Source organism: Pimephales promelas, chromosome 4 (assembly GCF_988280905.1).
Source record: "Pimephales promelas chromosome 4, fPimPro1.hap1.1, whole genome shotgun sequence".
Lineage (NCBI taxonomy): Eukaryota > Metazoa > Chordata > Actinopteri > Cypriniformes > Leuciscidae > Pimephales > Pimephales promelas.
The window spans coordinates 12,293,874-12,308,025 of record NC_142772.1 but is presented as its reverse complement, the minus strand read 5'-3'; the positions used below and the strand labels follow the sequence as shown (position 1 = coordinate 12,308,025).

Below are 14,152 nucleotides of genomic sequence, written 5' to 3'. Positions count from 1 at the left end.
ACAATTTTAAAGAGAGAAAGGGCACAACATTACCTGATGGATCGTTGAATTTTTTTTTGGATGATGAGCATTCCACTGTTTAACAGCATTTATGCACGCCTCCTCCTGAAGTGACTTGCGATCCTCCTTCGCCGCGTGCAGTGCATAAAAACATTCTGCTCGAGCCGCATCCTCGATTCATTGTGAAACGTAATTGTTTGCCTACAGTGGTGTAGACAAACTATATAATATAGTATGACTAGGGATACTATCAGCCCACGCAGTCGTCTCTCCATAATTAAACCATAGACAAGTCAAACGCTGTCTGCCGGATTTTCCATCTCTGTTTACTTCCGGGAGCTCTGGAATTTTCTCGCATGTTGATTCTGACCAATCAAAGTACAGTTACCTCTGGCCAATGAGTGATGTGGATGTTGTCACGTGACTGCATTTTGGTTCATTTCATCAACTCATCAGCTGATTCGGACCAGAGCAATCAGTGTGGTGTGAAAATGAACCAAAACGCCTGAAAATGATACAAAGTATAATTTTTCGCCCTTAGTCCGGACCAAATGAACCTACAGGTGTGAAAGCACCCTAACTCAGGCTTGGGACGGCCCTAAACTAATCTCACCTCTCATTTAAACATCCCAAAAATGTCACCGGCAGGTAACTGATTGCTGAAATGGTTAGTTAATGAAGTGTCATTTTAACAGCGCTTGTGTTGCATACTAAACTCACTTTTTTTCCTCTCGGCTGCACAGTCCACAGGAAAACAGCAAACAGCTGCCGCCACATAAAGCCATTATAGCTGAACTCCAACCAATGTACAGCCCTTCTCCGATTTCATACCTAAACACACAGGACACATCTAACATTGCACAGTAGAGGCATTCCAAGACTGCGACATGACAGGCAAATATTGTCTGAAACATAATCACAAACATGTTTGTATAAGTGATCTTACTCATGCTATATTGCTTAATTAGATAACTCCAAATACGATAAAATCATTCTAAATATTTTCTCTAATAGCTCTATATACCAAGATAATAACTCTTCTTTCCACTTACTTTATTCCTGGATAAAGTGGGTCAAAGAATTCCTGAGTGATATTGAAAGCATACCAAGACACTGCAATCATCGTGCACAGACCTGAAACATAAAAAATAATTTTGTTTCTATAAACAATACTAATGTTTAAATTACCTATGCTTCTCCTTACCAAGACAGTCAATCAAAGGTTATTTTGAAGACATTTATTTTGTGAAAGCATAATCTTAATGATGCAAGGTTTAATTAATTAACATTAATGCACTGGGTATCATGAACTATACTCATGCAGTATTTACTAATCTTGGTTAATGTTATTAAATATATTTGTAACATGGCAATTTGTATAAAATTATGTATAATGAACAAAAAATAATTAACAATGGATAGTATATAGAGGATTACCCTTATATAGAGTAATAAATCCTATATATAAAAAAGTTTTTGATTAGTTCTTGATTAGATTGTGTTGGGTAAACAAGACTCAATGGCCCTCATTTAACATTCTTGTATAGAAACTATTCAGTTACCTAACATAACCTCGGTTCTCTCTAGATAAAGGAACGAGTATTGCGTAAACTAGCTTACGCTACGGGAAAGATTAATCTTTCTTTCTGTGATTCTGTGATATTTACGCAAAAAAAAAATTTCCTAATTTTTATATCCGTTGTCAACGCAGTGCAGCAGCTGCAGACCATGAGCGTCCTCCTAGCTAGTAAGCTCATTGGTTGCGCTGCGGCAAACTGCTGCAGCCTATAGACGAACTTGAGTGAACTCGAGTCCAATGAGAGGCGCTCGCACCGTCATTGCATCATAGCCACGCATGCAGCGCCCAGTGCTGAGAGTGGGGATGCCAGATCGTGCCGCAAGCTTAAGAGAGGAGATCTGCTCTCACTGGAATGGGCCACAGGGCTGTCTGTGACAGCTGCGTAAGCTCTGGGAACCATGTCTGATTCTCCCAGCGCGGAGCTATGAGGAGCACCGAGTGGCACGTTTCCCTGATCCTCTGTATTACCTGTGGCAATAGCGAGACAGGAGGGAAGATGTTTTTCGAGAAAAATACTGGGCAGTGAGAGTTTTCCTCTGACGCAAAGAGGTCTATCTCTGCTCTGCCGAATATGCACCATAACTTCTGGACTGTTTGAGTGTGCAGGGACCATTCCCCTGGGGGAATGTTGTCTCTGGACAGTCTGTCTGGGCCATCGTTCAGGTGGCCTGGCACATGCGTCGCCCTCATCGAGCGCAGATGGCACTGGGACCAACTCAGTATGCGTTCCGCCCTGACGGTTTAGATAGGATACCACAGATCTGTTGTCCGAGCGGACCAGGATGTGGTGACCCTGAATGATCGGGAGGAAGCACACAAGCACGTACTCGACCGCTATCATTTCCAGACAATTTATGTGAAGGCTTTTGCTGAACTGACCAAAGTCCAAAAGCCGGTGAGCCCTCGCAGACTGTGCAACAACTCGTGTTGGACGCGTCTGTCGAAATGACTTTTCAGCGAGATACAGCTCCCATAGTCACTCCCCGCTGATACAATTCGGCCACTGTCCAGGGCTGTAGAGCTGAGATACAGGTCTGAGTCACTCTGATAGGCTGGCGGCCTGGAGTACTGCTGCGGCTGAGGCTATGTAGTGGGTGGGCGGAGAGGGAGAAAGCGAGGCTTGAGGGAGAGGCTCCGGCGAGACAGTCGCTTCCATGAGCGGTTCCGGCAGCCTTTGGGAGTGGCACTTCTTCTTGCGCAGCGAGGTGAAAGACGGTGCGGCGACTTCGGCTTTAAATGCTTCGAGTCGAGCCCACAGGGTCGACAATGGAAGCTCTTCGCAGAGGTCGCATCCGCTGTCTGCGAGAGCGAGCTCTGCATGTTCCTGTCTCCGACGCTGAGAGGGGTGCGGTATGAGTCGCAGGTGGTGCGAGGCATCTTTAAAAAGACAACTCGCTTGCTCTTTTGTAAAGTTCACTTGGAACTTATGCTCTTAAAAGGCTACGTCAACCGGATGGCGTAGCTCGCAGGATGGCTTAAGGTTGTGTAGACTCCAAGCTTCTTCAGGCCCTGTCCAGGCTTGCTAGATGCCCATCAACGGCGAGTGGCGAACCGCGCTTATATACACTCTAGCCATGCCCCTTCTGGCGGGCTATGATGCAATCACGGCACGAGCGCCTTTCATTGGACGTGAGTTCACTCAAGTTCGTCTATAGGCTGCAGCAGTTTGCTGCAGAGCAACCAATGAGCTCGCTAGCTAGCCCGCTCATGGTCTGCAGCTGCTGCACTGCGTTGACAATGGATACAAAAATTAGGATAATATTTTTCAATATCTCAGAAAAGATTAATCTTTCCCGTAGCGTAAGCTAGCTTACACAATACGAGAGAACCTCTCGTAAGAGAACGGCCGTTTATTGTGGTGTACAAAAGTAATGGTGATGATATGATGTGGAGTACCATTTATTCACATTAGTAATTGCATGAAAATTTGTAATATTCTTATTATTATTATGATTTTTATTATTAATGCCGCTTATTGTTATTTAGAAGAAGAATGTTGTTATTATTATTTGTATTATTATTATTTTTTAAAAGAAGAAGAATGTAATTTTTATTATTTTGTCAGTCTGAATTATTTTTCTGTGCGCACCTGCCAGGCCTAATCCTCCTGAAACGTCAAGTAAAGCGCACAGGCTTGCAACTGAAGGAATACATGCCTAGAAATCAAATGCTTTGGTAAAGTCACACAAAATAAACAAAATTGAAGTCCATGTTGCACAAGAATAAACACTGAAGTTTATAATTACTACGTTGTTTGTTGTTGTTTTTTTACAGTGGGTCATAATATATTTATATTATAGATATTTAGTTTGTCAGTGGGTTTTGTGGTGTTAGGAATCGTTCTTCTTGCGCATTTCCGCACTAACTCAAAACGTGCGACAGCACCTCCTGAGCTGGCGTGGGTGTACACCAGGTGTACGCCAGATGTACGCTGGAAATGTGGTGTATGCACTTTTGATAAATGAGGGCCAATAAGATTGTGAAGGTAGATTTTTAACCAAGAGGGAAATTGAAATTCACATAAATGTTTGGTCGGGGAAAGGTGTAAACTTTTTTATAGATGAGTTGTTTTTTTTTTAATTTTAATTTATTTTTTAATTTTTTTTATAAAAAATTCTGTTCGTCAAAACTGTTTCTTGAATGCTCCGTACAGTGTACCTCAATATATTGACTTTGAGTCAAGTCACATTTATTTATATTTTCAAGTCACATTTATTTACACTTTTTACAATACATATTGTTTCAAAGCAACTCCACAGAGTTAATGCAAAAAAAAAAAATGTTTAAGTTCACAGTCCAGTTTAAGTAAGTTCAGTGATGCTTTATTTTTGTTTTACAATAAGTTATTAATTTATATACCCAGACAGCAAACTGACATTGAATCAACGTGGAAACGACGTCTCTCATGACATTGAAACAACGTTGATTTTGCTCATCGAATTAACGTTGAACCAACGTCAGACGCGGCATTCTTCAAAGCTAAATGAAAATCGAAAATTGGTTTGCTTTCATAACGTTGAAACAACGTGTTGATTTCAAGTTGATTTTCCGTTAGTTTTGAAAGAATGACGCGTCTGACGTTGGTTCAACGTTAATTCGATGAGCAAAACAATGTCAGATCAACGTTGTGTCGATGTCATATTTCCACGTATATATATATCTTTGTCATCGTCCAGCTCAGTTCAGTTCTTGTATAATAGTGACAATGCAGACAGATCAATATTATTGTTGAATATTAAAGTAAATGTTACATTTTAATGTCCCCAACTAAGCAAGCCAAGCCAATGGTAACAAAGGTGAAAAAAGGTGACACTGGCAAGGAACCAAAACTCCATCAGGTGGCAGAATGGAGAAAAAAAAACCTGGGAGAACCCAGGTTCAGTCAGGGAGCCAGTTCTCCTCTGGCCAATGAACAAACAGTGTATGATTATGATTCAGGCGGCATTATAGGTCAGAAGTCAGATTGGTTTGGAACAATCAGAGTATTATCCAGTTCCATCTGGCTGAAATAAAAAAATATGACAGCTAGCCCTAAATGTCACAGTTAGTTGCAGCATGGAGTAAGGCAGGATCTATACACAGTAATCACTTTATTTAACAATAAACCAAATAAAAAACAAGCAGGATCACTAGAGATTTCTGGAATGCTGGAGAATTGACCCTAAACATAGACAAGAACAGAACCAAGAACAAAAGAGCTAAACAATAATGAACAGGTGAAGAAAATCCAACAATGAGTTTCTATGGAAACAAATTAAAACATTCTAGACAACATGGGAACATAAAAGAACTACAGGAAGTCCAGGACAATGAAACAGACATCAAAACTTAAAGGGATAGTTCACCCAAAAATGAAAACTAACCCATGATTTACTCACCCTGAAGCCATCTTAGGTATATGACATTTTACTTTCAGACGATCGAAGTTATATTAAAAAATGTCCTGGCTCTTCCAAGCTTTATAATGGGTATATTTTTTGGAAGTCTATCAAAGCGCATCAAAGTGCTTGAAAAGGCTTTATTCGACTAAAATAACTAGCGTCCGGCAGACGGCCGCATGCAAGTCGACTTACGGCAAAAGAGTAACACTTGATGTATGAAGTAGGATGTAGGAGTAGCGTAAGATTTGATGCCTCTCGCAGTTAAAACAAACAGGGCTGGGCAACCACGTTCGTAATTACGTTGTGTCACGTCTTATACGAACTCATCGCTTCACTTCAGAAGGCCTTTATTGGCCCACCAGAACCGTATCGAGCACTTTTATCATCGATGGATGAGCTTTGATGGCCTTCCAAAAAAAATATACCCATTGACTCCCATTATAAGGCTTGGAAGAGCCATGACATTTTTTAATTCAACTTCGATTTTATTCGTCTGAAAAGAATATACACCAAGGATGACTTCAGGGTAGTTAAATCATAGGGCTAATTTTCATTTTTGGGTGAACTCTCCCTTTAACTTTACCCTGATTTCCTTTACTGTATATGACAGGTGGTAAGTCAGTAAAGGACATCACTTGGTTAAGTTCTTACCTTGCAGTATGAAGAAGACCCCTCCAGCCCCAGCGATACGACCCTTCATTATGTAATTCTCCCCTCCTATCTTGGAACATTGCATACCCACTAGAGTTGCCACCAGCCCGAATGCACCTAGCACAATGGATGTGATCATTAATGCACGGCATGCTTGGATTAAACCTGAGAAAACAGAGAAGGAACAGTTACAAGTCTGACATCTGTACACAAATAGTAAAAAAAAAAAAGAAAAAAAAAAGAAAGATATGTGAACAAGATACAAATATGTATATACAGTACATAAAAAATAGACATTAATATGTACAGGTGTGCTATGTAAAAACAGAATAAAATGTATAGGTAACACTTTAGCACAGATGGTCTCCATCCCAGCCGAATCGGAGCGGCTGTGCTGTCGGACAACATTTCCAAGACATTACGCACCAGATGACTAATGAGTCAAAGTCCAAATTACAGCCTTTGCGGTCCAAACTTAACTAATAAGCATAGTGTGGAACATTATATAGAAACTGTGTCTATTCCTCGTTTAGTGAAGCCAAACAATAAATCTAGTGTAGGATCTAGCAAAAATCTTATTGTAATTAAACCAGAAAATCTAAATATCAGTCAACAAAAACAATTTCTAAAGCTAGGTCTCCTAAACATTAGATCGCTCACACCTAAGGCGGTTATCGTAAATGAAATGGTCACAGACAATAACTTCGATGTTCTGTGCCTTACTGAAACCTGGCTTAAACCAAATGAGTATTTCGGTCTAAACGAATCTACTCCGCCAGGATACTGTTATAAACATGAGCCTCGTCTGATCGGTCGTGGCGGCGGTGTTGCAACAATCTATAAAGATATTTTTAATATTACTCAGAAAACAGGTCACAGGTTTAATTCATTTGAAGTACTTGTGCTAAATGTTACGCTCTTAGATATAAGAAGGAAATCTATATTATCTCTAGCCCTGGCTACTGTATATAGACCTCCAGGGCCATATGCTGAATTCCTAAAAGAGTTCGCAGACTTTCTCTCGGATCTATTGGTAAATGTCGATAAAGCAATAATTGCTGGAGATTTTAACATACACGTAGATAATACAAATGATGCTTTAGGGGCTGCGTTTACAGATTTATTAAACTCCTTTGGGGTCAAACAAAACGTCAGTGGCCCCACTCATCGTCTAAATCATACACTAGATTTAATTATATCATATGGAACCGATCCAACTGATATAGATATTATACCGCAAAGCGATGATGTCACTGATCATTACATGGTGACTTGCATAATACGTACTGCTGAAATATGTCATGTTGCGCCACGTTATAGACCAGGCAGAACAATCCTTCCAACCACTATAGATGGATTTTCAAATAGCTTACCTGATCTATCTAAGCTGCTAAGTGAACCCAAACAAACAGATGAATTAGAGGAAATGACTAGCAGTTTAAGCACCATTCTTACTAGTACATTAGATATTGTTGCGCCAATTAGATTAAAAAAGGTTCGAGAGAAAATTAAAGCACCGTGGTACAACAGTGCTACACATGCTATCAAGAGAGAAACTCGCAACTTAGAGCGTAAATGGAAACAAACTAATTTAGAGGTCTTTAGAATCGCGTGGAAAGACAGTATGTCACGTTATAAAAAGACACTAAAAACAGCCAGGGCTGAGCATCTCCGCAAACTAATCGAAAATAACCAAAATAATCCAAGGTTTTTATTTAACACCGTGGCTAGACTAACAAATAAACAGACATCACCAGAGCAAAATATACCTTTACAGTTTAGTAGTAATGATTTTATGAATTACTTCAATGCGAAAATAGAAAGCATCCGAAACAAAATTATAAATGTACAATCCGCTATGGTGTCTTATGATTCAGCTTCAATTATGGACCCTCTAGAACAACTAAACCGCTTTACAACGATAGGACAGGAGGAGCTAAATAAACTTATCATTGCATCTAAACCAACAACTTGTTTATTAGATCCAATACCCACTAAACTACTGAAAGAACTATTACCTGTAGTGGAAGAGCCTCTCCTCAATATTATTAACTCGTCTTTATCTTTAGGTCATGTCCCAAAAATATACAAGCTGGCTGTAATAAAACCGCTCATTAAGAAACCGCAATTAGATCCAAATAACTTGGCAAATTACAGACCCATTTCAAATCTTCCATTTATGTCCAAAATACTTGAAAAAGTAGTGTCCGCTCAATTGTGCTCTTTTTTGCAAGAAAATGATATCTATGAAAAATTCCAGTCAGGATTCAGACCGCATCATAGTACAGAAACTGCGCTAGTTAAAATTACAAATGATTTACTTTTAGCTTCTGACCAAGGCTGTATCTCAATACTAGTCCTACTTGATCTTAGCGCTGCGTTCGACACTATAGATCATATAATACTCTTGGATCGACTACAAAACTTCACCGGTGTCCAGGGACAGGCATTAAGCTGGTTTAGATCGTACTTATCGGACCGTTCTCATTTTGTCTGTTTAAATGGGAAAAAATCAAAGATAACGTCAGTAGACTATGGAGTACCGCAAGGATCAGTTTTAGGCCCTCTGCTATTCTCAATATATATGCTGCCACTTGGTAATATTATAAGAAAACATGGAATTAATTTCCACTGTTACGCTGACGACACTCAATTATATATTTCATCACGACCAGATGAAAACACTAACTCATCTAAAATGACAGAGTGTCTCAAAGATATAAAATGCTGGATGACGCGTAATTTCCTGCTATTAAATTCAGATAAAACGGAGGTATTACTTATTGGTCCAAAAAACTACTCACAAAACCTCTCACAATACAACTTTAATATAGACGGATGTCCTGTTACTTTATCCACAACAGTAAAAGACCTGGGTGTTATACTAGACCGCAACTTGTCGTTCGAAAATCATATTTCATATGTTACAAGAACAGCCTTTTTCCACCTTAGAAACATTGCTAAGCTACGTAACATGCTATCTATTTCTGATGCAGAAAAATTAGTTCACGCATTCATGACCTCGAGACTAGATTACTGTAATGCTTTATTAGCTGGTTGTCCTGCATCCTCAATAAACAAGCTACAGTTAGTACAAAATGCAGCTGCTAGAGTTCTTACTAGGTCAAGAAAATATGATCATATAACACCGATTTTATCATCTCTACACTGGTTACCTATTAAGTTCCGCATCAACTACAAAATACTACTACTGACCTATAAAGCCCTAAATGGTTTAGCACCTATGTACTTAACGGACCTTCTTTCGCCCTACAATCCACCGCGTTCCTTAAGATCACTAAATTCAAGGCTTCTGGTCATTCCTAGGATATCGAAGTCCAGTAAAGGAGGGAGGGCGTTCTCGCATTTAGCTCCAAAACTCTGGAATGGCCTTCCCGATACGGTCCGAGCCTCTGACTCGCTGACACAGTTCAAAACTAGATTAAAGACGCTTCTCTTTAGTCAAGCATTCACATAATGCTTACCTTCTAGTCCTCTGTTATGCCATACGGAACCGTTTGCCACTGAAACTGCTTAACGCACCAGTGGGGCTCGACAGCCTTTTAGACAAACGGGTCGGCGCGTATGGTTGGGTTGCGGAGAGTTCGGGTTACGGAGAGTTTGTGAGTTATAACGGAAATTATTATGAACATCAGCTATGCTAATTATTTCCCATCTGCCTTTCTGCTGTTATCTCGGGACGCTTGTCCCGAGAAAAATGGCGTTCGTCAGGTCCAGTTTTGTGTCCAGCCTCTCACGGGGATTTCGGATGCCCCAACGCCTGTGATGAGACGACTCAACGCCTGTGATGAGACGACTCAACGCCTGCGATATGTTATGGCGCCGTTTGATTCATAAACAATATTTATATTTAATATTTATATTTAAACAATATGAATGTAAGCCAGAGGAGAACTGGCCCCCGACTGAGCCTGGGTTCTCCCAAGGTTTTTTCTCCATCCAATCTGATGGAGTTTTGGTTCCTTGCCACTGTCGCCTTGCTTTTGGCTTGCTTTGAGCTTGCTCAGTTGGGGTTATTTATTTAGTGTTTAGCAATGTTGTTGATCTGTGTTGTACTACTTTCATGTTATCACTGTGAAGCTGCTTTGATACAATCTGTATTGTGAAAAGCGCTATATAAATAAATGTGACTTGACTTTACAATTAGGTTTCATTAGCGTCATGATAACTACATCAGTTAACATGAACTCTATTCATGTTACTCTATGAACTCTACTATTAAAATCAAAAGTTGTATTTGTTAACATTAGTTAATGCACTGTGAAGTAACATGAACAAACAATAAACAGTTGTAATTTTATTAACTAACGTTAACAAAGATTAACAAATACAGTCAAATGAATTGCTCAATTAACAGTGAGTGGAATAAGTAGAGATGGGGTGTTGTTAAATAAATGTAAGTGGTATTGCACATGGTTATCATTGCACAGTGGGGAGAACATTTAGCTGTTCATGAGGTAGATTGCCTGGGGGAAGAAACATTTATTTTGCCTAGCTGTTGCCTAGCTGCTTTTGCCTAACAAATTTGAAGAACTCCACAGCAGCCACATTGCTGTTCATGATGGTAAATAGGGTGAGCTGGGGTGTTACTCCCGATTCCACTATCATCTCCACTGTTTTGAGCATGTTCAGCTCCAGGAAGTTATGACTGCACAAGACAGTCAGTTGATCAACCTCCAGTCTGTATGCAGACTCGTTACCATTGTGGATGAGGCAGATGACTGTAGTGTCATCTGCAATCTTCAGGAGTTTGACTGAAGGATCTTTAGCAGTGCAGTCATTTGTGTGCAGGGAGAACAGCAGTGGGAAGCCCTTATGAAAGAAAAATATATTTACCAATATATTACTTGAAATATATTGTAATATATTATTTTCATTTTCATTTTCCAATATATTATATATTGGAAATACATGGAGTAATATATTGATGATACAAATATTATACAATATATTAAATATATTGTAATATATTGCAAAATATACAAATGATTGCCGCTTTCAATATATTGAAATATATGGTAAATGAATATATAATATATGTAATTATATATCCGAAAATATATGCAATTTTATATTTATTAATATCCACCATAATGTATTGCAATTTGTATGGGATAATGTATTGGTTATATATAAAGATATAAGGTCTCATGTATGTTCAATATATGGTAGAATACATTTCAATATATATATGGAAATATATAAATAAAATATATGTATAGATATGTGTTCCATATATTGTGAAATATATTTTAAATATATTTAAAATTGTATGGAAATATGTGCATATATATATGCACATATATATATATATATATATATATATATATGAAGAGTTCAGATGCAAAAGCCTCTAAATGCCATTTGAAATTTTCTTCTAAAATGACCATTTTTATCAAGCTTGTATATTTAAGTTCAGTAATTTCACTTAAATGACAATTAATAGGTAATCTTCATTGCCATTTAAGTGAAATTACTGAACTTAAATATACAAGCTTGATAAAAATGATCATTTTAGAAGAAAATTTCAAATGGCACTTAGAGGCTTTTGCATCTGAACTCTTCATATATCTGTGTGTGTGTGTGTGTGTGTGTTCAATATATTGTGGAATATTTTAAATATTTGTACAATTATATCGAAATATATGCATGCACATATTTATAGATATGTGTTCAATATATTGTGGAATAGATTTTAAATATATGTAAAATTATATCTAAATATATTGTATATATACATATATCAATATTGAGAACATGCACATTCTGTAACGATGCAGGGAGGAATGAAGCAGAGATTGAATCCAATCGCAAGCACTTTAATAAACAAACAAATAGGTAAACCAGGGTAAATGACAGAACACTCAGAACAGGAACAGGGGACTCAGGACAGGAAGAATGAGACAACAAACATTACAACATCAAGAACTCACAAGGACTGAACTAAAACACAGGGCTTAAACACAAGGGAACACAAACTAAAAAAAGATAACAAGGGCTCCCGGACGAAGGCTTGTATGCCGAAACGCGTCGGAGTGTTTTTATAGTGTTGATTATGACCAAGCCATAGAAATAAAGGCTTTTTAACTTTTCTAAAGAGAGTGCCTTTGATGTTCCTGTGTTGATTTATAAGATAACAAGGGGGTATGGTTTAACTGAAACACTTGGGAAGACTAATCAACATAATGGGGAACAGCTAGACATGGGACAAGACACATGGCAGGATCACATGACAAACAGGGAATCACATGACAGACAAGAACAAGGAACAAGACAAAACCCACACCGTGTATACACAAATCCGCCGCGAACTCTACGGGCGCCGCCATCTTGCCTGCCGCCATTACTGCGGGCCTGCGAAGTGCGACGGTGATGTTCCTCTAATGATATTTCAATTAAAGTGGATCCTGCTTATGAAATAAAATGTCTGGTTTACATTGGGTACCCGGTATGATGTCAGGCAGTGGCCAAAACTAACAGATAAAGGTAATTTATTGACAACATGTGTTAATGTAAAAATGTAATGTAATGTAATTAAGACGTGTATTAATTTATGACAACAATAAAACTGAACGCTGTCATAGATGTGTTGCTAATATCATATGTTCACATGCCACTGTCCCGAAAAAATACTGCCCTACAAAGGCAAAATGCACTAACTACGCAAACAAAGAAACGGAGAAAAAGGCCTTTAAAGTTTTTATACCAGCCAGTCAAACATGTTATGGATAGATTATGTGGTAATGCATCTCCGAAACGGGACATAATTTAACCCAGATATTTTTTCACAAGACAGAACACATGTCATAAAGCCCATTACAAGTCTTAACTCATTTTTGACCAAATGTGTAGTTACTGAGCTTTGCCTTTGTAGGGAAGAATAGACTGCTACTGATCTAACCACTGACTACACCAGCAACATGACATTTGAGAACGATCACGACACCAGTTATAATCCATTACAGCCCACACGCGCATCAGACCATACAAACTCAACATCCAGCCACGCAAGAAAACGCCGAGGTAATAAAATGCTGATGTGATTTGCTGCCCAAGAATTCAAGATTCAAAGTAGATTTATCTGAAATAAAAAATCTTAACATTATAAATGTCTGCGTTCACTTTTTGATTACTTTCATGCATCCTTGCTGAATAAAAGTAGTGTATTACTTACTTTAATTTTTGTCAAATGTAGCTACAAAAGCTTTTTATTTCAGATAAATGCTATTATTTTGAATTGTGATTGATTTCTGTAATGTGACTTTTTTGTGTGATCCTAAAATCCGATTTACAATTAAATTGTACATAAATAGGTTAAGCAAAACAAATGTTTAAACTTTTGTGTTTTTTAAAAAAAGAACATTTTAAATGCATACTAACCTGAAATGATATACTGTTTGATACAGTACAACTATTTTGAGTGTCTCTTATTTCCCTGTAAAGAACAACACTTGTCCTACATTTTTCTCTGAAGTTGGCTATGGTCATTAAATGGCTTTCCTGAGCTAAATGTAACGTTATGTGACATAATTGTTCTCCTGCTGTTATATTGACCTCTTTCCATAGTTTAAAAACACTAATTGGTCGATATTATGTATACTTTCTAGCTGTAACGTTACCTTACCCTTGCCCGTTGCAATGTGAAAACAAGATAAATAATGGACACAAATGAAAAACATGAATTTGTTTATTTGATTTCATTCATTTATTTATTTATTTATTTATTGTTGCCAACTGGACAGATCTTTTTATACTTTCTTCGTTAGCAAACGTTGGCCTAGCTAGCTTGCCAAGCTATTTTCATAAATAATCTGTAAGATTGTTTGTACCTTCATCTGTGACAGGAGGCCACTGTCTAACATCATCAACCCAATAAGTCATTCTGCCTGGCTGTAGCTGTCATCGAGGGTGCGTTCATGTTATCACCGAGGTTTGTTTACATACTGGTGCATATGTCTATGCCGGTGTAACAGCTCAGTAATGGCGTCGCCACAAGATGGCAGCCTACACAGAACGCTCG

General features: G+C 38.3%; 1 protein-coding gene across 1 annotated transcript in view; it reads right to left on the bottom strand.

Moving 5' to 3' along the window:
* cldn15b (claudin 15b) overlaps positions 1-14,152 on the bottom strand; it is a 121,568-nt gene that overhangs the window by 18,885 nt on the left and 88,531 nt on the right. The window contains exons 2-4 of the mRNA XM_089129970.1: positions 6,112-6,276; positions 1,053-1,134; positions 721-831 (exon numbers count right to left, since the gene is read on the bottom strand). Of these exons, the coding sequence (XP_088986096.1) occupies positions 721-831; positions 1,053-1,134; positions 6,112-6,276 (358 nt within the window). The remainder of the gene's footprint in view (positions 1-720; positions 832-1,052; positions 1,135-6,111; positions 6,277-14,152) is intronic.